The sequence below is a fragment of the Aotus nancymaae genome, unplaced genomic scaffold (assembly GCF_030222135.1).
Source record: "Aotus nancymaae isolate 86718 unplaced genomic scaffold, 86718_ANA_hifiasm-v0.15.2.pri h1tg000021l, whole genome shotgun sequence".
In the NCBI taxonomy this organism is placed as follows: Eukaryota; Metazoa; Chordata; class Mammalia; order Primates; family Aotidae; genus Aotus; species Aotus nancymaae.
The window spans coordinates 601,245-628,777 of record NW_026988433.1 but is presented as its reverse complement, the minus strand read 5'-3'; the positions used below and the strand labels follow the sequence as shown (position 1 = coordinate 628,777).

The window sequence follows — 27,533 nt, the reverse complement described above, 5'->3', positions numbered from 1 at the left end:
GTGGAGAGGTGCATGCGTTCCAGGCCTACTAAAGACACCGGCCCTTCGCAGAGTGACCCACGCATCCACACCATCCCCATCAAAACCCCAGCAGGACGTTTTGGACGAATGGGGAAATTGTTCTAAGTTGTGTGGGTGCAGCTGTGGGCACCGTGTGGGCCAGGGACCAGGTTGCTATCGGGCTGCACCTCACAGCTGAGGACGCGTCGCTGTGCAGTTGACGGTGCTGTGAGGATTTCTTCCTTAATGGTTTATAAAATGTAGGTGCACCTTGTGGCCCGTGGTGAGCTGGGTCAGGCGCAGCGTGGCTGGTGGTGTCTGCGCGTGGCTGGTGGTGTCTGCGCGTGGCGTGGTGAGCTGGGTTAGGCACAGCGTGGCTGGTGGTGTCCGCGCATGGCTGGTGGTGTCCGCATGTGGCTGGTGGTGTCCGCGCTTGGCTGGTGGTGTCCGCGCGTGGCTGGTGGTGTCCGCGCGTGGCTGGTGGTGTCCGCGCGTGGCTGGTGGTGTCCACGCGTGGCTGGTGGTGTCCGCGCTTGGCTGGTGGTGTCCGCGCGTGGCTGGTGGTGTCCGCGCGTGGCTGGTGGTGTCTGCGCATGGCGTGGTGAGCTGGGTCAGACGTAGTGTGGCTGGAGGTGTCTGCGCGTGGCGTGGTGAGCTGGGTCAGGCACAGCATGGCTGGTGGTGTCTGCGCGTGGTGTGGTGAGCTGGGTCAGGCACAGCGTGGCTGGTGGTGTCTGTGCGTGACTGGTGGTGTCTGCACGTGGCGTGGTGAGCTGGGTCAGGTGCAGTGTGGCTGGAGGTGTCTGCGCGTGGCGTGGTGAGCTGGGTCAGGCGCAGCGTGACTGGAGGTGTCTGTGCGTGGCTGGTGGTGTCTGTGCGTGGCTGGTGGTGTCTGCGCTTGGCTGGTGGTGTCTGTGCATGGCTGGTGGTGTCTGCGCGTGGCTGGTGGTGTCTGCGCGTGGCTGGTGGTGTCTGCGCATGGCGTGGTGAGCTGGGTCAGGTGTAGTGTGGCTGGAGGTGTCTGCGCGTGGCGTGGTGAACTGGGTCAGGCGCAGCATGGCTGGTGGTGTCTGCGCGTGGCGTGGTGAGCTGGGTCAGGCACAGCGTGGCTGGTGGTGTCTGTGCGTGGCTGGTGTTGTCTGTGCGTGGCTGGTGGTGTCTGCACGTGGCATGGTGAGCTGGGTCAGGTGCAGTGTGGCTGGAGGTGTCTGTGCGTGGCTGGTGGTGTCTGCGCATGGCGTGGTGAGCTGGGTCAGGCGCAGCATGGCTGGTGGTGTCTGCGCGTGGCTGGTGGTGTCTGCGCGTGGCTGGTGGTGTCTGTGCGTGGCTGGTGGTGTCTGCGCGTGGCGTGGTGAGCTGGGCCAGGTGCAGCATCGTTGGTGACATCTGCTCACAGCGTGGGTGTGTGTAGCGGGTGGAGCGTGTGCAGGTGGAGCGTGTGCTGGGGACTCTGGCGGCTTCCTGACGTCTGCCTCATTCTCTGAGGCTTATTCACAGAGGAAGTTCCTCTCCTAACCCAGAGGAAGGCCCAGGCCCCTCTTGACATGTCTTGTGGGTACTCGGAGCCGTGCAGTCCCCTTAGGTCATGAAACACAGGCTGGATTCGGGCGCTGGAGCTCCCATGCCCACTGCCAGCTCCCTCCGCTCCCACACGGGCTGAGCTCAGTGAGGGGAGCCTTGGAGGTTTCTTTCCTTCCTCCAGCTGGTCCTCACTTTCAGACGTCATACTTAGGTGTGAGTCGCACACCTGCGCTCTGCCCCGAAACTCAGGAGGGCACTGTCGGGTCTCACAAGGTCCTGCAAGGTCCCCTCAACCAGCTCCAGGAAGGGCTGCGGCCCAGGAAGAGGAGGGGAGAGGCACAGCCCCGCACACTCCTCCTGCAGACCATCCCTGGACGCCCCTTCCTCCCCTGGCCTCTGAGCCCCTCCCTCACCCCCGGCCTTCACTGCTTCTCTGCCCAGCCCGGTCCATAAAAGGCAGGAGGGCTCCTGGCCGGGAGAGCAACTCCACGCCCTGCCCCGAGGCTGGCCGACCCCCACTCTCATCAACAGGGCAAAGGTGGCTGCTTCTGCTCAGTGCCTTCCTTGGCTGAAACCGCGGAAGAGAGAATCCGTCTAATCGCTGGATTTGAATTCACACGTCACCCGGGAGTCAGCGCTCACCACCCCCGTGCAGAGTCCCCGGCACACAGGCTGGACAGAGGGAGGCGTGCAGCAGCCGACGAACCTTCCCAAACCCCTCAGCGTCCGTCCAGGAAGCACAGGATAGGCTCGGCCCACAGGGCTGCGTGGAGGGCGGCTGTGAGGTGGCCTGAGGGGCTCTCCAGGGGACCTGGTCTCAAAAAAATAATTCTTCACACGAATAGACAAAGCGGGTTGATCCCACTGTCTGTGAATCACACTCTGCAGAGCTGATTGAAACACAGCCTGGGGTGGCTCTGACGATGGAAGCCGCGGGTCAGAGGGGCCCCCAAGACTGTGGTCAGGGAAGTAAGCCCCGCAAAGCTCTGCTCGGCCGCTGAGATGCGTAAAAGTCTTGGGAAGGGGTGGTGACTGCGTGGGCAGGAACGGTCACTGTGCATTTTCTCAGCCTTTAAAAGCATATTCTCCAGTCAAACGATTTATAATAAAGTCTTTGAAATTAAATGATTGCCAAATGAAAAATTTCAATGAAAGGTTTTGAAGATAAAATCTCTCTTTTTTTCTTTTTGAGATAGAGTCCTGCTCTGTCACCCAGGCTGGAGTACAATGGCCCAATCTCGGCTCACTGCAACCTCCACCTCCCAGGTTCAAGCAATTCTCCTGCCTCAGCCTCCTGAGTAGCTGGGATTACGGTGCACGCCACCGCGTCCGGCTAATGTTTGTATTTTTAGTAGAGACGGGGTTTCACTGTGTTGGCCAGGCTGGTGTCGAACTCCTGACCTCAGGTGATCCTCCTGCCTCAGCCTCCCAAAGTGCTGGGGTTACAGGCGTGAGCCACTGCGAGGGAGCGGGGCATTTTTAAGTGATGTTGAAAACATCCCGGCCAAGGACGAAGACGCTCTTCTCAGGCAGGCGGCTGGAGCTCAGGCACACACTCTCTCTCTTTTCTTTGGAAGCTACCAGAGGAAACATTTAAGTAAAATAAGAGTGTGCACCAACAAAAAGCAGCCAGCTGAAGGACAGCAAAGAGAATCTCCAAGCGACGCCTCGCAGCCGTTAGAGGCGGAGTCCGGGCTGGCCACAGCGGCTCGCGCCTGTAATCCCTTTGGGAGGCCAAGATGGGAGGATCGCTTGAGGCCAGGAGTTTGAGGCCAGTCTGGGCAACGTAGCAAGACCCCATCTCTACAAAAAAATATAAATAAATACATAAATAACAAATTAGCTGGGCATGGAGCTATGTGCCTGTGGTCCCAGCTACTTCAGAGGCTGAGGCTGGAGGGTCACTGGAGCCCAGGAAGCGGAGGCTGCAGCGGGCTGGGATGGCACCTCTGCGCCGCAGCCCGGGAACACGCCAAGGGAAGGGGCCTCGGGGAAGGAGACGCGCAGCACAGAGCTCTCGATTTCTGTCCTCGTGAACTCTACGCTACGCTCGCCAAGCTCTGTTGAAATTTCCAGGCGTGACCCTTCTGTGGGGCTGGCAGGCCTTATGAGTTACTTTGGAGGAGAATCGACATCCCCACGCCCTGAATCTGAAGCCTCCGCACAGCTGTCGTGGCTGATTCGGGGTCCCTTTCCGTTTTGTTTCTCCTGTGAGTTTACTCCCAGGCGTTCAAGCTTCGAACAGGCGGGTGGGTTCTCGCGGTCCGTGGCTCGGGGTGACGCTGGACGCTGCCTGCCTTGCATCTTCCTCCCCGGCTGTGGAGGAGGCTCTGCCTGCCGGGCGCCCTCCGCTCCCCACGCGGTGCACACAGGACCGTGTGATCACAGGGGAGCACGCGCGGCCTCGGCCCCGGAGGACCCGTGCTGGCGTCGTCCTCTCCAGAGTCTCTCTGTTCTCCGCCACAGGAGACAGGAGTTTCTCCAAGGGCGACATTCCAAGGATGCTTCCATCAGCCTGGCTCTTGGTGAGGAAGATGGGCAGGGCTCCCGCGGGGCAGACTTGGACAGGAAGGAAACCCTAGCAGCGGGGACTGCTCATCAAGGCAGCACGGCCTCACCTGGCCTGGCCGACAGGCGCGACAGGCCGCAGACCCCTCTGACGCCTTCCAGCAGCGTTTCCGGGCTTCCCTCCCTTCTCAGGAGGATGTGGAGCCAGCGCCATCGGGAGCGGCTGGAGGTCATCGCGGAGGCCTCACGGGGCTCCCGTGTTCTCCCACCGGCCATGGCCCCCCGGGGCATGGTGACAAGGATGGGCAGAGGGCATGACTTTCCTTACTCCCATCTTTGGTGGGGACATTCCTAATGCTTCCGGGACAGCGGACGCTTGCCGTAGGTGTATGGGGGAGAGTTTAATATTCAATTACTAGATTTTCTTCAATGTTAGCTTTTTTTTTTTTGACATGAATCTCACTCTGTTGCCCAGGCTGGAGTGCAGTGGCACGATCTTGGCTCATTGCAACCTCCACCTCCTGGGTTCAAGCACTTCTCCTGCCTCAGCCAGGATTACAGGCATGTGCCACCATGTCCTCTAATTGTTATATTTTTAGTAGGTACAGGGTTTCACTATGTTGGCCAGGCTGGTCTTGAACTCCTGACCTCAGCTGATCCACCCACCTCAACCTCCCAAAGCGCTGGGATTACAGGCGTGAGCCACCACGCCCGGACCGTTTATATAATTTTTAAATTCTCCTTTTATCTGTGACTTTGTTACCTGTTACATTTCTAATGCTGATTGTGATTTCCTCTCTTGTCAGGTAAATGCTTATCTATTTTGTGAAAAACAAATTTGGGGTTTTCTCTTTCTTTTTCCCCACTCTCTCTCTCTTTCTGTCTGCTCCATCTCTGTCTCTGTGTCTCTGTCTCTGTCTCTGTGTCTCTGTCTCTGTGTCTGTCTCTGTGTGTCTCTGTCTCTGTGTCTCTGTCTATCTCTCTGTGTCTCTGTGTCTCTATCTCTGTTGTGTCTCTGTCTCTGTGTCCCTGTGGTGTCTCTGTCTCTGTGTCTCTGTCTCTGTGTGTCTCTGTCTCTGTCTCTGTGTCTCTGTCTCTGTGTGTCTCTGTCTCTGTGTGTCTCTGTCTCTGTGTCCCTGCAGTGTCTCTGTCTCTGTGTCTCTGTCTCTGTCTCTGTGTCTCTGTCTCTGTGTCTCTGTCTATCTCTCTGTGTCTCTGTGTCTCTATCTCTGTGTGTCTCTGTCTCTGTGTGTCTCTGTCTCTGTGTCTCTGTCTCTGTGTGTCTCTGTCTCTGTGTCCCTGCAGTGTCTCTGTCTCTGTGTCTCTGTCTCTGTGTCTCTGTCTCTGTGTCTCTGTCTATCTCTCTGTGTCTCTGTGTCTCTATCTCTGTTGTGTCTCTGTCTCTGTGTCCCTGTGGTGTCTCTGTCTCTGTGTGTCTCTGTCTCTGTCTCTGTGTCTCTGTCTCTGTGTGTCTCTGTCTCTGTGTGTCTCTGTCTCTGTGTCCCTGCAGTGTCTCTGTCTCTGTGTCTCTGTCTATCTCTCTGTGTCTCTGTGTCTCTATCTCTCTGTGTCTCTGTCTCTGTCTCTGTGTCTCTGTCTCTGTGTCTCTGTCTCTGTGTCTCTGTCTATCTCTCTGTGTCGCTATCTCTGTGTGTCTCTGTCTCTGTGTCTGTGTCCTGTGTCCCTGCAGTGTCTCTGTCTCTGTCTCTGTGTTTCTGTCTCTGTGTCTCTGTCTCTGTGTCTCTGTCTATCTCTGTGTGTCTCTGTCTCTGTCTCTCTGTGTGTCTCTGTCTCTGTGTCTCTGTCTCTGTGTCCCTGCGGTGTCTCTCTTTGTGTCTCTCCTCCTCCGTCTGCCCCTGTCCATCCCGCCATCTGCTGCAGCGCTCACTATGCACCCCTCTCCACCCACAGTCAGGACGCAGGAAGTTTCCCAGATTTCATCCTCAGTGTCCCCTTCCCACTGAGAAACCCTCCTCGAGACCAGCTCTCCGCCCCCTGTACTGTGAGCGAGGGTCCCGGCCTCCCGGCCCCGCCACGGGCCGCAGCCCTCACAGCTGCTCCCTCACCTGGGCCCAGACCGTGGGCTCTGGCGGCGCTTCTCGACGGAGCCTCCACCCGGCAGCTGTGCAGAGACCGATTCCTCCACGAATCCCAAACTTCCATCTTCCCCGGCACAAATAACACATGCCCGGACATCCCTTCCCCCAGCGCGTCATCGAAACCGCAGAGCACTTCCCAGCTTCCTGGGGCTGACGGCCCCTCCGGGTCTAGAGCACATCCTGGCCGCATCTTGAAGAGCATCCAGAAAACAGACCCCACTGGTTCATTTTTTTTCCGGACAGAGTCTCGCTCTGTTGCCAGGCTGGAGTGCAGTGGCGCGATCTCGGCTCACGGCAACCTCCGCCTCCTGGGCTCAGGCGACCCTCTTGTGTCAGCCTCCCGGGTAGCTGGGACCACAGGCGCACGCCGCCACACCGGCTAACTGTCGTGTTTTTTGTAGACGTGGAATCTTGGTGTGTTGCCGAGGCTGGTCTCAAACTCCTGGGCACCTCAGCCGCCTGAGTGCTGGGATCGCAGGTGGAGCCGCCTCAGCCAGACGCCCTCCAGATGCTTTCAAGTGTTATGTTTCACATTTATCTATTCCGTTCTGTCTTAAAAATTATCATTTTGTTAGAACTTGAGGATAAGTGGTCAGAATAACAATGATCATTTTGTGGCGCATCCAGCTCGTTCTCACTGTCAGGGCGGAAGCAGTGGTTTCTCAGGATTTGGCAACAAGGATTGTCTCAGCCTCCTTGCCTGCCATGTGGAACACCACGGACCCAGCGCTCACACAGGGACACTGGCTGCTCGGCTGCGGAGGCTGCAGTCCGAGATCCCGTGCCAGCAGGGCGAGCTCCCAAGGCCCCTCTGGGTCCCAGGCATCTGCCTTCCCAGGGCGTCCTTGCCCAGCAGGTGGGCAGGGTGGAGGCCCCTCTGGGTCCCAGGCAGCTGCCTTCCCAGGGTGTCCTTGCCCGGCAGGTGGGCAGGGCAGAGGCCCCTCTGGGTCCCAGGCAGCTGCCTTCCCAGGGCGTCCTCACGGAGGGGCGGGCACGCTGAGGCTCTGTGGTCTCTTCTCACAGTGCGTTACTATTTACCGCCATGGTCACCTGGAGCCTCTGATCACAAGGCCGTGATTCCCCTTCTTATGAGACTTCGCCGCCTCACCTCAGCCTCAGCCACCTCCCAGAACCCCGCTCCAGTCCCATCACGCCAGGGCTCGGGGTCTGCACACAGGAATCTGGGGACGCATTCAGTCCACAGCAAGGCTGTGTCCTGAGGAGCAGTGGGGGGGACTCTGGCCGCACATCAGCTTGGAGAGGGCGCCATGCGGAAGGGACAGACAGACACCAGGAGCTGCGGCGTCTGAAGCCCACCTTCGCCATGCTGTTTCGCTTTGTAATCTTCTTAGACTTCCAAATTCATAGTGAAGTTGACCCAACATGACGGCAAACGGGATTGGAGGACTTGGGGAGAGGAGATGGTCGCAGCCCGGGCCAAGGGGCCCCACAGCGATGGGAGATTCCGGAACGGCCCCCGGGCAGCCCTTCTACTATGGGATGGCGACACCAGGGGCAGGTGCAATGGGGAAACCCCGGCTCAGTGGGCTCCCCCAGCTGCGCAGACCCAGAGGTGCCGCCCTCCAGCGCACAGTGCTGGCCCGGCCGTGGTTCCCCGGCCTCAACCCAGAGATCTTTTCCTGAATGCCCGGCAGGAACCCCTTCTGCATCCTAGGGGCCGCCCGAAGCTCTGGGTGCCTGCTGGGCTCCGGCTGCTCCTCCTGGAACCAGCAGGTGACCCGTCACCTTAGACGCCCCATGCCCGTGTTGTGTGGCATCTGCCCCCAACTGACTCTGACACACACACAGTCGATGTTTCTGTGGAGTTTGGGGAAAGAAGATTTTTCACTACACTGTGTCAAGGCCTGTCGCACTCAGCGCGTTCCCCACGTGCTTCCAGTGTCCCTGCGGGAGGAGGGATGCCAAGAAGCCGGAGCTACCTGTGGGGAAGGTGAGTCAGGGAAGCTCTTCCCTGGTATTGCTGGGCTCACCTGAGGGGACGGCCACCGCACCCCAGCTCACCCACATAGGGACACCCCGTGCCCACCTCACCCACCTGACATCAGCATGAAGGCAGAGGCCTGACGGCATCTCTGACATGTCCTGCTGGCGGCGGGCAATCCTGTTTGAAGATTCCGGATCCAGACGCTGGGGTGTGGACGGCGTCAGAGAGGCAGAGGTGTGTGTGGAAAATTCCTTTCTCGGCAGCTTCTAATCAGGAAGGAGCTTTGCTTTCACTTCTTACGGGAGTCGCACGATGGCAGCTGTGTCTGTCGCCCACACACGCCCAGGGAGGGTCACGACTGAGCAACAGGTGTCCACAGCCCCATCGTGGGAAGACTGAGCTGACTTTGCACATCCCACAGGAAACGTTACCAAATGGCCATTTTGTCAACAAGACCCAAGGCTGTGAAGTCAGGAACGGTGGCTGACGGTGCCACAGGGCCCTGTCCGTGCCGCCCACCTGAGCGTCCCACACGTGCGGTCTGCTGTGTCTCCTCGGTCGGCCTGGTTTAGGCCTAACGTCCTGTTCATAATCTCACATGCCTTGCCTTAAGGAAGTCACCCAAACAGGCAACTTCAGGCTGTGCCCGCGGGTCCCTGCAGGGGAGCGGCAGACGCCCTCAGAGCAGCAGGAGGAGCCGTTTATAGTTCGTAAAGGAAGACCCACCTGCCAGGGAAGGCCTCGGGAACCCGCAGCCGCCCCCTCTCCCCGACCTCCAGATTTTGTGCTTTTATTTCTCAGAAAACACAGAAGCGATGAGACAGCCGCTCGTCCAGCCCGGAGCCTTTCTTCACGCCGAGCGACCAGGCCCCGCTGCAGAACGCTTGGTGCCACGGCTGCCCATCGCCACCTAATCCCACAGGTTTCCGAGCCCCGGGAACAGCAGCGCGAACCTGAGCGAAGCTTCCACGGGAACCACCCCCGGCACAACGCGGTCCAGCGTGACGTTTCCAGGGCCCAGTCACTAAAGGACAGGCTGGAGCTGAGGAAACGGGCGGGGGACGGGGCCCGGAGCAGCCGCGGAAGGAGGAAGTGAACCCGGCCACAGCATCTCCCGTGCCAGCCCCGTGGGGGCGGGACGGCGCCCGGAGGCCGACACCCCACTGAGCTCCCACCCGAGAGGGACGCCTGAGAGCTCTGCCACGCACCTGCTGCTGCTCCCAGCACCCGCGACAGGGCCCGGGGGCACCCGAGAGCTGTAAGAAGATGGGAGCTCGGGGCTCCAGCAGACACACACTCACACCCCCACAGCGTTTTCGCTGCTGGCAACCTGGCCTTGCCCTGACCCCACGCTCCACACCGTGTATCCCATGGATTTCCCGTCAGCCTCAGCCAAGGTCAGGGGAGGGAGGGGAGAGGCCGGGCTGGTCCTCCCCCAAGGCCGGTGACGTCCAACCCCAGCTTCCACGGGGGCCGGTCCCAGGTCCGCTCTCCACGGCCCCCCAGGCTCTGATGGTCTCCGACCCAGTGCCCACACCCAGCGGAGTCAGTGCCCAGCCCAGGAGCCTTCTCTGTGGCCCCCACTTTATGAGACGGACGGTGAGGCGAGGCCTCTTGAAAACGGTGCCCGGGTGCTCTGCCCTCACCGTGGGTCCAGAGCCCACCTCTCAGGGCTGTGGTCCTGGCCTGGTCGCTGGGGCTCCGTGTGACTTCGCTGTGGTGCCCTGGAGGAAGCTGAGCCTCCCACCCAGACTCAGCAGGGGCAGGCACTGGGCCAGGATCCCGGAGCGGCGGATGCAGCGGTGGGGGCCGTCCTCCCTCAGCTGGATGCAGCACTGGCTCTGACACTCGCCGTGGCTGCTGCAGAAGTCGCCGTCTGGCTGGGGATGGCGGCGGGCAGAGGCCGTGGAGAGGAGCCGTCTCCAGTGCCCCCACCCTCCATCTGCCCGGGTGCCTGCAGCTCACCCACCCTTCACCCACCCTCCACCCACCCCGGTGCCCTCAGCTCACCGGCCCTCACCCACCCTCCACCCACCTCAGTGCCCACAGCTCACCCACCCTCCACCCACCCTGGTGCCCGCAGCTCACCGGCCCTCACCCACCCTCCACCCACCTCAGTGCCCGCAGCTCACCCGCCCTCCACCCGCCCTCCACCCACCCCGGTGCCCTCAGCTCACCGGCCCTCACCCACCCTCCACCCACCTCAGTGCCCACAGCTCACCCACCCTCCACCCACCCTGGTGCCCGCAGCTCACCGGCCCTCACCCACCCTCCACCCACCTCAGTGCCCGCAGCTCACCCGCCCTCCACCCGCCCTCCACCCACCCCGGTGCCCTCAGCTCACCGGCCCTCACCCACCCTCCACCCACCTCAGTGCCCACAGCTCACCCACCCTCCACCCACCCTGGTGCCCGCAGCTCACCGGCCCTCACCCACCCTCCACCCACCTCAGTGCCCACAGCTCACCCGCCCTCCACCCACCCTGGTGCCCACAGCTCACCGGCCCTCACCCACCCTCCACCCACCCTGGTGCCCGCAGCTCACCGGCCCTCACCCACCCTCCACCCACCCCGGTGCCCGCAGCTCACCCACCCTCCACCCAACCTGGTGCCTGCAGCTCACCGGCCCTCACCCACCCTCCACCCACCCTGGTGCCTGCAGCTCACCAGCCCTCACCCACCCTCCACCCACCTCAGTGCCCACAGCTCACCCGCCCTCCACCCACCCTGGTGCCCACAGCTCACCGGCCCTCACCCACCCTCCACCCACCTCAGTGCCCACAGCTCACCCGCCCTCCACCCACCCTGGTGCCCACAGCTCACCGGCCCTCACCCACCCTCCACCCAACCTGGTGCCTGCAGCTCACCGGCCCTCACCCACCCTCCACCCACCCCGGTGCCCGCAGCTCACCAGCCCTCACCCATCCTCCACCCACCCCGGTGCCCACAGCTCACTGGCCCTCACCCACCCTCTACCCACCCTGGTGCCCGCAGCTCACCCACCCTCCACCCACCCTGGTGCCCGCAGCTCACCGGCCCTCACCCATCCTCCACCCACCCCGGTGCCCGCAGCTCACCTTGCGCCAGGGCACGCACTGAAGGAAGATGGTCTGGGGCACGCAGCACTTCTGCGGTCTGTAGTTGCTGTGGACGCAGCAGCGGCTCTGGCACTCTGAGTTGCGGAAGCAGCTGTGCCCGTTGGGCTACGGGACAGGAGATGACTTGTCCCTGCCCCCGCCACCCACTCCCTGGCTCCTCCAGGGCAGGTAGGAGGGGTCACCGGTCTCGCTCCCCCGCCCCCGCCCCCACACGCACCTTCCGCCAGGGCGGGCACCTCAGGAAGACGGTCCTGGGGTTGCAGCGCTTGCCCGTGGGGTCCAGGCTGCCGGTGGTGCAGCAGTTGCTCTGGCACTCCTCGTCGCTCCTGCACGCCTCCCCGATGCCCTGAAACGCCACTCACTGGCTCACTCACCTGGTCCGGCCCTCGGGAGGGGCCTCCCCTCTCCCTGCTCCCCTGTGTCACCATCCTTCACACTTGGGTTCCCTGAGAAGTTTCTGGAACAAACCCAGACCTCGGTGGCTCTGGAGGGTCTGTGCTGGGGGCCCGGGCCGAGAAAGGGAAGGCCTGCTCTGAGCCACGTGGCTGAGGGTAAACCAAGGCACCGAGGGCAGGGACGCAGCAGCAGAGCGTGGGCGAAGCTCTAGGGCAGCCCAGCGCCCGGCATCTTACGGGAGAAGAAACAGGCTCAGAGAGGGTGAGCAAGGTGCCCGGGATGGCACAGCCAGCAGAGGCGAGCCGAGAGCCAGGCCTGCCGCTGCGGCCACAGCTTGTAGCCACGCCCCAGCCACGTACACAGAAGGCGCCCCGTGCGTGTGACCCTGGTCTTGTGGCTGCGTCTAGTGACATTACTGCTTTCAACCCTAACTCTGAATTTTAAGATAATGACAGCAATCCCATTGCCTGTTAACATCAATAACAACGTTTTATTAAAAATGGGTGTACTTTCTGGCTGGGTGCAGTGGCTCTGCCCCATAGCCTCAGGTGTGCTCGGACAGCACAGCGGGCGTGTGGCCAGGAAGGTGAGCGTGGCCTCGGGGAGGCTTTCACCCGGGAAGGCACTTCATGTGGCTCTGAGAGCCCACTGAGAGAAGGTGGCAGCCCCGGGGTGTGGGGCCTGTAGGGGCATCAGGGGAGGCCGGCACCCACCTTGTGGGACAGGTACGCCTGCTTCTGCCACGGCCTGTGCCCCGCCAAGGACCCCAGCGGCAGCAGCAGCAGCAGCGGTGGCAGCAACGTCCACACTGGGCCAGCCATCGGGCACGTGTGCCTGCGGAGACCCAGGGTCCCGTGGGAGTGTGTCCACCCAGCCTCCGAGACCCAGAATCCCGTGGGAGTGTGTCCACCCAGCCTCCGAGACCCAGAATCCCGTGGGAGTGTGTCCACCCAGCCTCCGAGACCCAGGGTCCCGTGGGAGTGTGTCCACCCAGCCTCCAAGACCTAGAATCCCGTGGGAGTGTGTCCACCCAGCCTCCGAGACCCAGAATCCCGTGGGAGTGTGTCCACCCAGCCTCCGAGACCCAGGGTCCCGTGGGAGTGTGTCCACGCCAGCCTTGTCCTGCCCAGCACCTGGCACTGGCATCCCTGCTCCCTTCCCTTCTCTTCCTGCTCTTTTGCAAGATAGACTCTTTTTTTTTTTTTTTTTTTTTATTTGAGACGGAGTTTCGCTCTTGTTACCCAGGCTGGAGTGCAATGGCGCGATCTCGGCTCACCGCAACCTCCGCCTCCTGGGTTCAGGCAATTCTCCTGCCTCAGCCTCCTGAGTAGCTGGGATTACAGGCACACGCCACCGTGCCCAGCTAATTTTTGTATTTTTAGTAGAGACGGGGTTTCACCGTGTTGACCAGGATGGTCTTGATCTCTTGACCTCGTGATCCAGCCGCCTCGGCCTCCCAAAGTGCTGGGATTACAGGCGTGAGCCACCACGCCCGGCCCCAAGATAGACTTTTTAAAAAGATGAACTTTATTTTCTAGAGCAGTTTTAGGTTTACACAAAATGTGCAGAAAATAGAATTCTCATATGCCCACCTTCCTTCCCCTGCCTCAGTTTCCCCTATTATAAATATGCTACACTCATGTGGTGCATTTGTCAGCATTGATAGACCCTCAGGGACTCGTTGTCATCACCCGGAGTCCACAGCTCACTGTGGGAGGCTCGGCTGTGTCCTGCTGCGGGTCTGGGAGTCCACGGCTCACTGTGGGAGGCTCGGCTTTGTCCTGCTGCGGGTCTGGGAGTCCACGGCTCACTGTGGGAGGCTCGGGTGCGTCCTGCTGCGGGTCTGGGAGTCCACGGCTCACTGTGGGAGGCTCGGGTGCGTCCTGCTGCGGGTCTGGGAGTCCACGGCTCACTGTGGGAGGCTCGGGTGCGTCCTGCTGCGGGTCTGGGAGTCCACGGCTCACTGTGGGAGGCTCGGGTGCGTCCTGCTGCGGGTCTGGGAGTCCACGGCTCACTGTGGGAGGCTCGGGTGTGTCCTGCTGCGGGTCTGGGAGTCCACGGCTCACTGTGGGAGGCTCGGGTGTGTCCTGCTGCGGGTCTGGGAGTCCGCGGTTCACTGTGGGAGGCTCGGGTGCGTCCTGCTGCGGGTCTGGGAGTCCGCGGCTCACGGCGGGGTGGCTCAGGTGTGCCTGCTGCGGGTTTGGGTGAATGTGTTCTCCCGGAACCATTTCAGTATCCTGCAGAGGGGATTTGATGCCCTAGAAATCCTCGGTGCCCATCGATTCGCTCCTCCCTCCCCCAGCTGCTGACAACAGCCGAGCTTGTCACTGTCTCCATAGTTTTGCCTTTTCCAGGACCCCGTTTGGTTGGAATCAGTCTGTAGCCTTTTTGGGTCAGCTCATTTCACTGAGTAAAGGGCGATTTAAGGTCCTCCGTGGCTTTTCGTGGCATAGTGACTCATTTCTTTTTAGCACTGAATGGAAAATGGATTTTTTTTTAACACAATGGATTTTGGCCTTTTTCGCCGGCTGACTGCCACCACCATGGGTCTCATGGCTGCTCCCGGGAAGGGCCTGTCCCAGTCAGCTTTGCCCTGTCGCCGCAGCGTCCCCACGTGGCTGAAGTTGACATCTATGACGTGAAGGAGCGGATTTACAAACTGGCCTGACTCCTTCACACATCGGTGTGACCCTGAGAGATGTACACGGTGTTGCACAGGCACGTTCTGTGACAGGCAACAAAATCTTAAGAATTCTTAAGTCAAAGGGACTTGCTCCTGATCTCCCTGAAGATCGCTACCATTTAATTAAGAAAGCAGCTGCTGTTCAAAAGCATCTTGAGATGAACAGAAAGGATAAGGGTGCGAAATTCTGTCTGATTCTGATAGAGTCGGATTCACCGTTTGGCTCAATATTATAAGACTAAGCGAGTCCTCACTCCCAATTGGAAATATGACCCATCTGCAGCCTCTGCCCTGGTCACATAAATCTATGTACTCAAGCAATAAAATAATTGTTTAACCACAAAAAAAGGGATTTTGAAGAAGCCTTTTCCCAGCGGATGACGGTGCCCTGATGAATTTGAACATGAGCACCTGCTGTGAGCAGGAGCAGGAGCCTGGCCCTGGGGTCCTCCTAGAGGGGCCCCTGCTGCCCAGCCCCGAAGCCACAAGGGCATCAGACGAGGCAGTGGCATTGCCTTATGTGTGGTCGGCGGCCAGGGTACGCTCACTGTGAGCCTCATGCCCGGTGGCACTGCCCCTGCCACAGCGAACAGCCCCCCTCTTGCAGTTGTGGGTGCGGCCCAATTCATTAATCTTTGCTCAAACTGTTAAAATCATTTTGTCTAAAGTTTTTCTTTTAACAGGAGGTCACCAAGAAGTTCCATGTTGGGCTTCAGGACTCACTTTTGTTCTGCGAGCATGAACACAGACACCGCACAGGACACGTGCAGACACGAGCCCTGGTGCATTCGTGGTGGATGGCCACGGAGAAAGGAGGAGCTCTGGCCGCAGGCACCTCCATATCCACCAGCCCCACACGGCCAGGAGTCGGTTGGTGACCCCACTTCCAACTCAAGACCAGCCAGAGGAACCCAAATACACCCCCATCCATGGGCTGCTCAGCCCCGACACCCACAGCAGGGACAGCCGAGCCCCAGCATGGCTGCACCACACGGCAGTCCCCGCAGAGGGTCAGGAACTGGAGGGGCAGCGGAAGGGGCAAAGGAATGGATCTACTTCCCTCACGGGAAGTCAAAGGTCAAAGGTCTCGGGCGCCCCTCGTCCCTGACCCCGGAGCCCCGGCCCCAGACAACTGAGTCATGTCAACACTTTCCAGATGAATGGACATCAGCGCAAACCTATTAAGTGGCACTTTCTTTAGAGAAGGGGCCTCGCTCTGCTGCCCGGGCTGGAGTGCAGTGGCACAGTCACAGCTCACTGCAGCCTCAACCCCCTGGGCTCAAGTGGTCCTCCCAACTCGGCCTCCTGAGGCGCTGGAACAGCAGGTGTGAGCCATTGTGCCCAGTTTTAAACATAGTTTTTCATGTAACTACATAAAAGCAAAATGGAATCACAACCAGAACATTTCTAAACTTCAAACCTGCAGTATCCTTTCTGTACTTGGAACCAGGACACATTCTTTGCTGGTCTCAAACCTTTTCACAGGGCCTTGGAAAGTTCACAGGCCTAGTTTCCAGACTGAGCACGATGTACCCGACAGATCAAACGGCCCAGCCCAGCCCGGGAACAGGCAGCCGCCTGCACGGGGCAAGTCCAGTGTCCAAAAGGTCACAGGCCACCACCATTCACAGTGGCGTCCTGCGCAACGGCGCGAAGGTGGAGGGGTGAAGAACACAACGTGATATGTGTGTACAGAGGGACGTCGGTCGCCCGGAAGTGGAGGGCAGCTCAGACCCGAGTGCGGCACAGTCGGCCAAGGGCCGGATGCTGAGGGAGCAAGCCCCTCACAGGAGCTCAGATGCCACTGGATCCCACGTGTGGGGTCCCCAACGTCGCCAAACCCATAGAGACAGGCAGTGCGATGGTGGTGCCCGGGGCTGGAGTGGGGGCAGTGGTGTTTAATGGGGTCTGCGGGGCTGCAGTGGGGGCAGTGGTGTTTAATGGGGTCTGCGGGGCTGAAATGGGGGCAGTGGTGTTTAATGGGGTCTGCGGGGCTGAAATGGGGGCAGTGGTGTTTAATGGGGTCTGCGGGGCTGGAGTGGGGGCAGTGGTGTTTAATGGGGTCTGCGGGGCTGCAGTGGGGGCAGTGGTGTTTAATGGGGTCTGCGGGGCTGCAGTGGGGGCAGTGGTGTTTAATGGGGTCTGCGGGGCTGCAGTGGGGGCAGTGGTGTTTAATGGGGTCTGCGGGGCTGCAGTGGGGGCAGTGGTGTTTAATGGGGTCTGCGGGGCTGCAGTGGGGGCAGTGGTGTTTAATGGGGTCCAATCTACGTTTGGGGAGACATCAAGCTCTGGAGATGAAAGCAGTGACTGTTCCACAGCTGTATAAATGTGCTTCGTGCCACTGAATCATTAAAATAGGGGGCCGGACACAGTGGCTCACACCTGTGATCCCAACACTTTGGGAGGCCAAGGCAGGCAGATCACTTGAAGTCAGGAGCTCGAGACCATCCTGGCCAACACGGTGAAACCCATCTCTGCTAAAAATACAAACATTAGCTGGGCATAGTGGCGGGTGCCTCTAATTCCAGCTACTCAGGAGACTGAGGCAGGAGAATCGCTTGAACCCTGGGGGCGGAGGTTGCAGTGAGCAGAGATTGTACCACTGCACTCCAGCCTCGGCAACAGAGCAAGACTCCATCTCAAAAAAACATTGTTAAAACGGTCAACTTTATGTTAAGTGTATTTTACCGTGATAAAAGCAAAGGCCACAGGCAGACCTCACGAGTGTCCTGGAGGTGCTGCTGCCCCGGGTGGAAGCTTATTATTTTCAAGTCTTTTACACATGGGGGTCTCTATTCCAGGGCGTTTGCTTAGAAATCTCTGGAATCAGACACTTCTTTAGTTTCCCACAGTTATCAATATCCAGCGTGTTTCCACAGCAGCTCAAGCGGCTAAGTAGAAAGCTCGATGCTAAATCTGGTCAAAGACATTACAAATCCCCAAGAATCATCTGCAGAACCACAGCTTTCATGTTTAAGGATAAGCCCCTGGGGTTGGTGCTGGAACTCCTGCTCCGACCCTTCTGCCCACCTCTGCAGGGGCCCAGGAGGGCTGGGCCAGGCACCTGGCAGGTGGGGTCATCCCCACAGGGCACCCCAACCGAGGGCGGAGCCCGCTGCACCGCAGGGTCAACCCTGGGCTCTCGGCCGCGTGTGCACTGTCGGGACTCACACACAGAAAACAGTGTGCGGGTGGCTCATGAGACGGGGCCTCCCTTGCTGAAAACCTCCCCGGTGGCTGACAGCTGCTTGCACGTTGAGCGGTCCTACCTGCCTTCCTCAGGTCCCACCGGCTCCTCTGTGCAGAGGTGAGGCGGCCAGGCTGCAGCTTCCAGACCAGATGCCAGCTGCAAAGCAGACGCGTACACAGAGCGGGGCCGGGCAGCGCGGGCAGCACCCTGGCAAGGTCGCAGCCCCGCCTCTTCTTTCTCCTTCCTGTTTCAGCTTCGGTCCCAGGAGAAAGACATTCATCTCCCTACCTGAGAGGCTGTGTGTAGGCATCTGGTCAGGGGCCAAGCCCACAGGGCTACCGACTCCTGACTACATGAGAAGCTGGACGCTGCCACCCGCCTCTGCAGCCAGTTGCTGGGACATTGGGGCTTGACTGCCCTGCTTTCCCCCCGCACTTCCAACTCAGGACCAACCAGAGGACACCAAAGACGCCCTCTCACCAACCACAGGACATCTCAGTTTCCATCAGTGGCCCCTGCCCTCCCCACAACAATCTCCAGACCTGTGCCCGCCCCCGGCCAGTCTCAGGGTCGGGGCTCCCAAGCTCCAAACTCAGAGCCCGGCCTTGCTCTCACCTGGGCGGTCTTCGCTTATTTCCACACGCATCTGCTCAAGCAGCAAACGCGGACAGGCTGTCTGCTTGTTATTTATTTGTGATTGGCCACGTGCCCGGCGCCGTGGCAGGCTGGGGGCGGGCAGTCAGGTCGAACGCCCCGCCATCGACTTGGCGTTCTTGGTCCAGTGCGAGAGCTGGGCCTGACAACAAACACGGTGCAGAGCGTGCTGCATCGTTGGGGCACGACGGAGCTGCCAGGGGACACCGCGCAGCAGGGTGTCAGGGAGACTTCACAGAGGCACCAGCACAACACCTGTGGCCAGGAGCGCGGCCCTGTGGGGGATGGGAGAGCGAGGAGAGCGCCAGGCAGGGGAGGAGTGGCGGGGCACAGCCCAGTGTCTGGGGAGCAGAGGCGGGGCAGGGGCCACCGGAGAGGGCAGGAGGAGCCAGTCCTGGAGCATGAGCGCCAGGCGTGCTGCCCTTTCTAATGTGGGGTCATTAAAGGGGTCTGGGGCGGGAAGCTCCTGAGTGTGTGGTGGCCTCTGTAATGGGCAGAGAGGCTGGAGGTGAGAGGACCCTGGCAAGAGTGTGCAGGCCTGGCAGCCGGAGCAGATGGGAGGCTGAGTCAGGCAGGGCTGGGGGAACAGGGAGCAGAGAGGAAAAGGCAGGGAAGAGCAGTAGGGATGCCAAGGGGCATGAATGTGGGAATCCAGAGTGAATGTGGAAATCCAGAGTGAACGTGGGAATCCAGAGTGAACGTGGGAATCCAGAGTGAACGTGAGAATCCAGAGTGAACGTGAGAATCCAGAGTGAACGTGGGAATCCAGAGTGAATGGGTGGGAATCCAGAGTGAATGTGGGAATCCAGAGTGAATGTGGGAATCCAGAGTGAATGTGGGAATCCAGAGTGAATGGGTGGGAATCCAGAGTGAACGTGGGAATCCAGAGTGAATGGGTGGGAATCCAGAGTGAACGTGGGAATCCAGAGTGAATGGGTGGGAATCCAGAGTGAATGGGTGGGAATCCAGAGTGAACGTGGGAATCCAGAGTGAATGGGTGGGAATCCAGAGTGAATGTGGGAATCCAGAGTGAATGGGTGGGAATCCAGAGTGAACGTGGGAATCCAGAGTGAACGTGGGAATTCAGAGTGAATGTGGGAATCCAGAGTGAATGGGTGGGAATCCAGAGTGAACGTGGGAATCCAGAGTGAACGTGGGAATCCAGAGTGAATGGGTGGGAATCCAGAGTGAATGGGTGGGAATCCGGAGTGAACGTGGGAATCCAGAGGGAACGTGGGAATCCAGAGTGAATGTGGGAATCCAGAGTGAATGGGTGGGAATCCAGAGTGAACGTGGGAATCCAGAGTGAATATGTGGGAATCCAGAGTGAATATGTGGGAATCCAGAGTGAACGTGGGAATCCAGAGTGAACGTGGGAATCCAGAGTGAACATGGGAATCCAGAGTGAATGGGTGGGAATCCAGAGTGAATGGGTGGGAATCCAGAGTGAACGTGGGAATCCAGAGTGAATGGGTGGGAATCCAGAGTGAATGGGTGGGAATCCAGAGTGAATGGGTGGGAATCCAGAGTGAACGTGGGAATCCAGAGTGAATATGTGGGAATCCAGAGTGAATGGGTGGGAATCCAGAGTGAATGGGTGGGAATCCAGAGTGAATATGTGGGAATCCAGAGTGAACGTGGGAATCCAGAGTGAACGTGGGAATCCAGAGTGAATGGGTGGGAATCCAGAGTGAATGGGTGGGAATCCAGAGTGAACGTGGGAATCCAGAGTGAACGTGGGAATCCAGAGTGAATGGGTGGGAATCCAGAGTGAATGGGTGGGAATCCAGAGTGAACGTGGGAATCCAGAGTGAATATGTGGGAATCCAGAGTGAATGGGTGGGAATCCAGAGTGAATGGGTGGGAATCCAGAGTGAACGTGGGAATCCAGAGTGAATATGTGGGAATCCAGAATGAATGGGTGGGAATCCAGAATGAATGGGTGGGAATCCAGAGTGAATGGGTGGGAATCCAGAGTGAATGTGGGAATCCAGAGTGAATGGGTGGGAATCCAGAGTGAATGGGTGGGAATCCAGAGTGAATGGGTGGGAATCCAGAGTGAACGTGGGAATCCAGAGTGAATATGTGGGAATCCAGAGTGAATGGGTGGGAATCCAGAGTGAATGTGGGAATCCAGAGTGAATGGGTGGGAATCCAGAGTGAATGGGTGGGAATCCAGAGTGAATGGGTGGGAATCCAGAGTGAATGGGTGGGAATCCAGAGTGAATGTGGGAATCCAGAGTGAATGGGTGGGAATCCAGAGTGAATGGGTGGGAATCCAGAGTGAGGGTGGGAATCCAGAGTGAGGGTGGGAATCCAGAGTGAATGGGTGGGAATCCAGAGTGAATGGGTGGGAATCCAGAGTGAATGGGTGGGAATCCAGAGTGAATGGGTGGGAATCCAGAGTGAATGGGTGGGAATCCAGAGTGAATGGGTGGGAATCCAGAGTGAATGTGGGAATCCAGAGTGAATGTGGGAATCCAGAGTGAACGTGGGAATCCAGAGTGAATGGGTGGGAATCCAGAGTGAATGGGTGGGAATCCAGAGTGAATGGGTGGGAATCCAGAGTGAACGTGGGAATCCAGAGTGAATATGTGGGAATCCAGAGTGAATGGGTGGGAATCCAGAGTGAATGGGTGGGAATCCAGAGTGAACGTGGGAATCCAGAGTGAATATGTGGGAATCCAGAATGAATGGGTGGGAATCCAGAATGAATGGGTGGGAATCCAGAGTGAATGGGTGGGAATCCAGAGTGAATGTGGGAATCCAGAGTGAATGGGTGGGAATCCAGAGTGAATGGGTGGGAATCCAGAGTGAATGGGTGGGAATCCAGAGTGAACGTGGGAATCCAGAGTGAATATGTGGGAATCCAGAGTGAATGGGTGGGAATCCAGAGTGAATGTGGGAATCCAGAGTGAATGGGTGGGAATCCAGAGTGAATGGGTGGGAATCCAGAGTGAATGGGTGGGAATCCAGAGTGAATGGGTGGGAATCCAGAGTGAATGTGGGAATCCAGAGTGAATGGGTGGGAATCCAGAGTGAATGGGTGGGAATCCAGAGTGAGGGTGGGAATCCAGAGTGAGGGTGGGAATCCAGAGTGAATGGGTGGGAATCCAGAGTGAATGGGTGGGAATCCAGAGTGAATGTGGGAATCCAGAGTGAATGGGTGGGAATCCAGAGTGAATGGGTGGGAATCCAGAGTGAATGGGTGGGAATCCAGAGTGAATGTGGGAATCCAGAGTGAATGTGGGAATCCAGAGTGAATGGGTGGGAATCCAGAGTGAATGGGTGGGAATCCAGAGTGAATGAGTGGGAATCCAGAGTGAATGGGTGGGAATCCAGAGTGAATCCCTCGGCTTTGGCAACAGGAATGAGGGATACATGTGTCCAGTCTAGAGTAGCATCTCCACTGCAAACCACCAGAAAACAAAGCACCCCAAATCTCAGTAGCTCAAAGAGATGACTTGTGATGGTGGCTCCCATCTGTGCGTTGACTGTGCTCAGCAGGGCAGTTCTCACATGTCTTGCTCAGGCATCAGCTTTCAGGTAAAGTGGGTAGGCTGTCGAAAATTACCTGAAGCCTCAACGGGACTGTGTCCAAGGTGTCTCCTACACTCCTGCATCTGGTGCCTGGAGGGACCCCAACGGCTGGGAGCCCATCAACTCTGCTCCTCTTCACATGGCCCCCCATGTGGCTCCCAGAGGCTTCGTCACAACATGGCAGTCCCAGGGTGGCTAACACCTTCCCCAGAGCAAGAGCCCCAGGAGGATCTGCAAGACTTCTTCTGAGCTACCCAGAGGTCACACAGCATCACCTCAACCACATTCTATTGGCCAAAAATGAGTCCCAGAGAGAGCTCAGGATCCATGTGGGAGGAAATAATTACCTAAGCCAGGGCTGTGCGCTCGAGTGGCCAGTGCAAGCCAAAGAGCGAGCAGCCATCCTCACCCAGGGAAAGCACGTAGGGTGAGAAGGAAGTGCGGAAGGGTGGGAGGGAAGGAGAGGGGAGCACATTTCTTGGAGTGATGAAAATATCCTGAATTTAGATCATGGTGGAGTTTGCACAATCCTGTAATTAGTTAACAACAATGAATGTACACTTTAAATGGGTGAATTGTATAACATGTGAATTATATGTCAGATACGTTATAAAATTTTTTAGAGAGAAAGGCTTTAAACAAATAAATCTGTTCATGTATAGAAAATGTCCACGATAGGCAAATCCATAAAAACAGAAAGGAGATTCGTGGGAAACAACGTAACTGCCCATTGGTGGGTAAAGTGCAGTGCGTCCGCGCAACGAAATACTATTCAGCCTTAAGAAAGAAGAGCGTGCAGCCCACCTGGTGCTCACGCCTGGAATCCCAGCACTTCAGGAGGCTGAGGCAGGCGGATCACAATGTCAGGAGTTCAAGACCATCCTGGCCAACGTGGCGAAACCCCGTCTCTCTTAAAAATACAAAAATTAGCCGGGCGTGGTGGTGCGTGCCTTCAATCCCAGCCACTCAGGAGGCTGAGGTGGGAGGATAGCTTGAATCCGGAAGTGGAGGTTGCAGTGAGCCAAGATGGTACCATTGCACTCTAGCCTGGGCAATGGAATGAGACCCTGTCTTGAAAAAGAAAGAAAAAGAGAAACAGAGAGAGAGAGAGAGAGAGAAACAAAGGGACAGAAAGAAAATATAACTGACTTAACAGCTCTAACAGCTTCCAGTGTCTTCCTTAGGGTTTTCCATGTACAATATCATACCTTCTGCATATAGAGATGAGCTGACTTCTGCAGTTTTTCTCAATTTGTTACTTACTTGTTACAACTAACATTTCAGCAAAATACTGAATAGAAGTGGCAAGAGAGAACACACTTGTCTTATTCCTGAGTTCAGGGAAAAAGCATTTATTCCATTCACCATGCAAAATTACGTCAACTGGGGATGATGGCTCGCACTTGTAATACCGGCACTTTGGGGGGCCAAGTGGGAAGAGCACTAGAGCCCAGGAGTTCGAGACAAGCATGAGTAATATAGGGAGACCCCGTCTCTACCAAAAAATAAGTAAATAAATAGCAGATAGCCAGGCATGGTGTCTCACACCTGGAGTCCCAGAAACTGAGGAAATAAATAGCCAGATAGCCAGGCATGGGGTCTCACACATGGAGTCCCAGCTACTCAGGAAATAAATAGCAGATAGCCAGGCATGGTGTCTCACACCTGTAGTCCCAGCTACTCAGGAAATAAATAGCCAGATAGCCAGCATGGTGTCTCACATCTGTAGTCCCAGCTACTGAGGAAATAAATAGCAGATAGCCAGGCATGGTGTCTCACGCCTGTAGTCCCAGCTACTCAGGAAATAAATAGCAGATAGCCAGGCATGGTGTCTCACACCTGTAGTCCCAGCTACTCGGGAAATAAATAGCCAGATAGCCAGGCATGGTGTCTCACACCTGTAGTCCCAGCTACTCAGGAAATAAATAGCAGATAGCCAGGCATGGTGTCTCACGCCTGTAGTCCCAGCTACTCAGGAAATAAATAGCAGATAGCCAGGCATGGTGTCTCACGCCTGTAGTCCCAGCTACTCAGGAAATAAATAGCAGATAGCCAGGCATGGTGTCTCACGCCTGTAGTCCCAGCTACTCAGGAAATAAATAGCAGATAGCCAGGCATGGTGTCTCACGCCTGTAGTCCCAGCTACTCAGGAAATAAATAGCAGATAGCCAGGCATGGTGTCTCACACCTGGAGTCCCAGCTACTCAGGAAATAAATAGCCAGATAGGCAGGCATGGTGTCTCACACCTGTAGTCCCAGCTACTCAGGAAATAAATAGCAGATAGCCAGGCATGGTGTCTCACGCCTGTAGTCCCAGCTACTCAGGAAATAAATAGCAGATAGCCAGGCATGGTGTCTCACGCCTGGAGTCCCAGCTACTCAGGAAATAAATAGCAGATAGCCAGGCATGGTGTCTCACGCCTGTAGTCCCAGCTACTCAGGAAATAAATAGCAGATAGCCAGGCATGGTGTCTCACGCCTGGAGTCCCAGCTACTCAGGAAATAAATAGCCAGATAGGCAGGCATGGTGTCTCACACCTGTAGTCCCAGCTACTCAGGAAATAAATAGCAGATAGCCAGGCATGGTGTCCCACACCTGAAGTCCCAGCTACTCAGGAAATAAATAGCAGATAGCCAGGCATGGTGTCTCACGCCTGTAGTCCCAGCTACTCAGGAAATAAATAGCAGATAGCCAGGCATGGTGTCTCACGCCTGGAGTCCCAGCTACTGTGGATTTTGTCTTTTATTTTATTCCTGTGGTGTATGATGTTATTACTTGGGGATATTAAGCCAACCTTGCATTCTTGAGCTAAATCCTGCTTGGACATGGTGTGTAATCCTTTTTATGTTGCTGGATTTGGTTTGAAAATATTGTGTTGCGAATCTGTGCATCTATAAGATATTGGTCTATATTTTTCTTGTTTTTCTTTCCTTACGATGTCCTTTTTTTCTTGAGGGTAATACTGACCTCACAGAACGAGTGAAGAAGCAGTCTCTCCTCTTCCAGCTCTTCTAACTTCAAAAGTTAAAACTTTAAAAAGTTAACATTTAAAGAAAAAATAACACTAATTCTTTTTAAACTCTTCCAAAGAAATTCACAAGGGAATATTTCCTAACTAATTTTATGAGGTCAATATCAGTATACTCTGATAGCAAAGCCAGACACAGATAATACAAAAAAAAAAACCTATATGCTATGAATAAAATTCTTCAACAAAATAATAGCAAACTGGGTCAGGCATGGTGGCTCATGTCTGTAATCCCAGCACTTTGGGAGGCCAAGGTGGGCAGATGACTTGAGGGCAGGAGTTTGAGACCAGCTTGGTCAACATGGTGAAACCCCATCTCTACTAAAAATACAAACATTAGCCGGGCGTGATGGTGGGCGCCTGTGATCCCAGCTACTCAAGAGGCTGAGGCGGGAGGATCACTGGAGCCTGGGAAGCTGAGGCTGCAGTGAGCTGAGATCACACCACTGCACTAAGCCTTGGTGACAGAAAGAGACCCTGACACAACAGAATAAAAAAGAAATCGGCCGGGCGCGGTGGCTCGAGCCTGTAATCCCAGCACTTTGGGAGGCCAAGGCAGGCAGATCACCCGAGGTTGGGAGTTTGAGAACAGCCTGGCCAACATGGAGAAACCCTGTCTCCACTAAAAGTACAAAATCGGCCGGGCGCAGTGGCTCACGCCTGTAATCCCAGCACTTTGGGAGGCCGAGGAGGGCAGATCACGAGGTCAAGAGATCGAGACCATCCTGGTCAACATGGTGAAACCCCGTCTCTACTAAAAATACAAAAAAAAAAATTAGCTGGGCATGGTGGTGCGTGCCTGTAATCCCAGCTACTCAGGAGGCTGAGGCAGGAGAATTGCCTGAACCCAGGAGGCGGAGGTTGCGGTGAGCTGAGATCGCGCCATTGCACTCCAGCCTGGGTAACAAGAGTGAAACTCCGGCTCAAAAAAAAAAAAAAAAAAAAAAAGTACAAAATCAGCTGGGCGTGGTGGTGCACACCTGTAATCCCAGCTGTTTGGGAGGCTGAGGCAGGAGAATCGCTTGAACCTGGGAGGCGGAGGTTGCGGTGAGTGGAGATCCTGCTGTTGCATTTGAGCCTGGGCAACAAGAGCAAAACTGTGTCTCAAAAAATAAATAAATAAATAAAATAAAACTAAAAAGTAAGAAAAAGAAGAACGAAGGTGGAGAACTCACACTTTGCGGTCTTAGAACGTACCGTAGCGCTACAGTAATGAAGCCCGCGTGTTCTTGGTAAAAGGACATTTGCGTGGAGCAGAACTGAACGTCCGGAAACAGCCTTGTGCGCGTTTCAGTTCGTCTGGTGTTGCCGTAACAGATACCCGAGTCTGGGTAGTTCGTAAAGAAGATACTTTTATTCGGCTCACGCTTCTGGTGGCATCTGCATCTGATGAGGTCTGCAAGCTGCTTCAGCTCATGGAGAAAGGCCGAAGGAGCCGCTGCAGGCAGAGGACTCGAGAGCCGAAGGGCTGGGCTCCCCCTGGCCCACCTCCCATCAGCTTCGGAGGAGGCAAACTTCCAGACCGTGGCAGCATCTATGGCCAATTGACTCCCAACGAGGACGCCAAGGCCCTCCACGTAAAGAAGTCTCTTCCACAAACGGTGCTGGGACAACGGAGTCAGCAAAGGAAGGAAGCTGGACCCCTACCTTACATCCGCTGTGAATACTAACTCGAGAGTCAATAGCCTAAACAGAAGCGCGAAAGCCAGAAACCCTAGACAAAAACACAAAGGCGAATCTCCACGCCTTTGGCTATGGCCGCGGATTCTTAAAATGACACCAGGAGCAGGGCAACATAATGAGGCCTCCTCTCTTCAAAAGATGAAAAATAAAAAAGTCAGCCACACATGGTGGCATGTGCCTTTGGTCTCAGCTACTCAGGAGGCTGAGGCAGGAGCATCGCTTGAGCCCAGGAGGTCGAGTCTGCAGTGAGCCACGATGGCCTGGGCCCCATCCGAAAAACAGAAACAAAAACACCAGAAGCACAAGCAACAAAGAAAAACACAGACACATTAGACCTCATTCACATTCAAAACTTTTATACAGCGAAGGACATTATCAAGAAAGTAAGAAGATAATCTACAGAGTGGGAGAAAATATTTTCAAATCATGTATTTGATAGGTGAGTACTATCCCAGAATAGTAATTCTTACAATTCCACAACAAAAAAACAAACTATGCAATTTAAAAATGGGCCAAGGGGCCGGTCCTGGTGGCTCACGCCTGTAATGCCAGCACTTTGGGAGGCTGAGGCGGGCGAATCAGCTGAGGTCAGGAGTTCGAGATCAGCCTGGCCAACGTGGTGAAACCCCATCTCTACTAAATACAAAAAATTAGTCAGGCGTGGTGGCAGGTGCCTGTAATCCCAGCTACTCAGGAGGCTGAGGAGGGAGGATCGCTTGAACCTGGGAGGCAGACGTTGCAGTGAGTCGGGATCACACCACTGCACTCCAGCCTGGGTGACAGAGCAAGACCCCGTCTCAAAAGCTTTCAGTCGTAGTAGAATCAGAGGAAACACAGGTACGACATTCAGTTTCGTTCAGAACCACACACAAGCCCCCAGCACGGGCCGAAGAAGAGCTGGAAAGCCGTGCGATGCTCTAGCGTTTGTTAGACACAAATATTCTCATCCACCTTTCAGACAGTGGCTTCCACTTGTCTAAATCACTAGGAGTGAACTCGTGGAGTTCTATGGGAGCAAAAACCCTGGGAGGTCGGGTTGGCCACAAAGCCAGAGATTTCCCCCAATTTATGAATTAGTTTTGAATTCCACACACCCAGCGCCTCACTAACACCAAGTGTGAGGCCTCAAGAATCCGACTGGAAACTTTGTTCAGTGAAAACTATCTTCACTTATTTCAAGGCTGGTGC

At 56.6% G+C, this 27,533-nt stretch overlaps 1 protein-coding gene, 1 long non-coding RNA gene and 1 pseudogene across 2 annotated transcripts; 1 reads left to right on the top strand and 2 right to left on the bottom strand.

Annotated features, from left to right (window-relative positions):
- Positions 1-556: 556 nt before the first annotated feature.
- On the bottom strand, positions 557-9,036 carry LOC135276237 (uncharacterized). The gene is made up of 3 exons (XR_010343783.1): positions 8,185-9,036; positions 6,096-8,068; positions 557-3,098 (listed from the first exon to the last, which is right to left on the bottom strand). It is a non-coding gene; the product is annotated as an uncharacterized LOC135276237 (long non-coding RNA).
- A 596-nt stretch (positions 9,037-9,632) lies between these two features.
- Positions 9,633-12,387, bottom strand: LRCOL1 (leucine rich colipase like 1). The gene is made up of 4 exons (XM_012440913.2): positions 12,280-12,387; positions 11,388-11,516; positions 11,150-11,275; positions 9,633-9,953 (listed from the first exon to the last, which is right to left on the bottom strand). The coding sequence occupies exons 1-4, from the start codon at positions 12,385-12,387 to the stop codon at positions 9,741-9,743; spliced, it is 576 nt and encodes a 191-aa protein (XP_012296336.2). The 3' UTR covers positions 9,633-9,740.
- A 1,722-nt stretch (positions 12,388-14,109) lies between these two features.
- LOC105709076 (small ribosomal subunit protein uS15-like) lies at positions 14,110-14,552 on the top strand (annotated as a pseudogene).
- Positions 14,553-27,533: the final 12,981 nt, after the last annotated feature.

What these genes read in the sequence shown, in the direction of transcription:
- LRCOL1 (XM_012440913.2), bottom strand. Translation starts at nt 12,387, where the DNA reads ATGGCTGGCCCAGTGTGGACGTTGCTGCCACCGCTGCTGCTGCTGCTG. An exon ending in AGGCGTACCTGTCCCACAAG is followed by an intron (nt 11,517 to 12,279) that starts GTGGGTGCCGGC and finishes GTGGCGTTTCAG; the next exon opens with GGCATCGGGGAGGCGTGCAG. An exon ending in GGTGCCCGCCCTGGCGGAAG is followed by an intron (nt 11,276 to 11,387) that starts GTGCGTGTGGGG and finishes CCTGTCCCGTAG; the next exon opens with CCCAACGGGCACAGCTGCTT.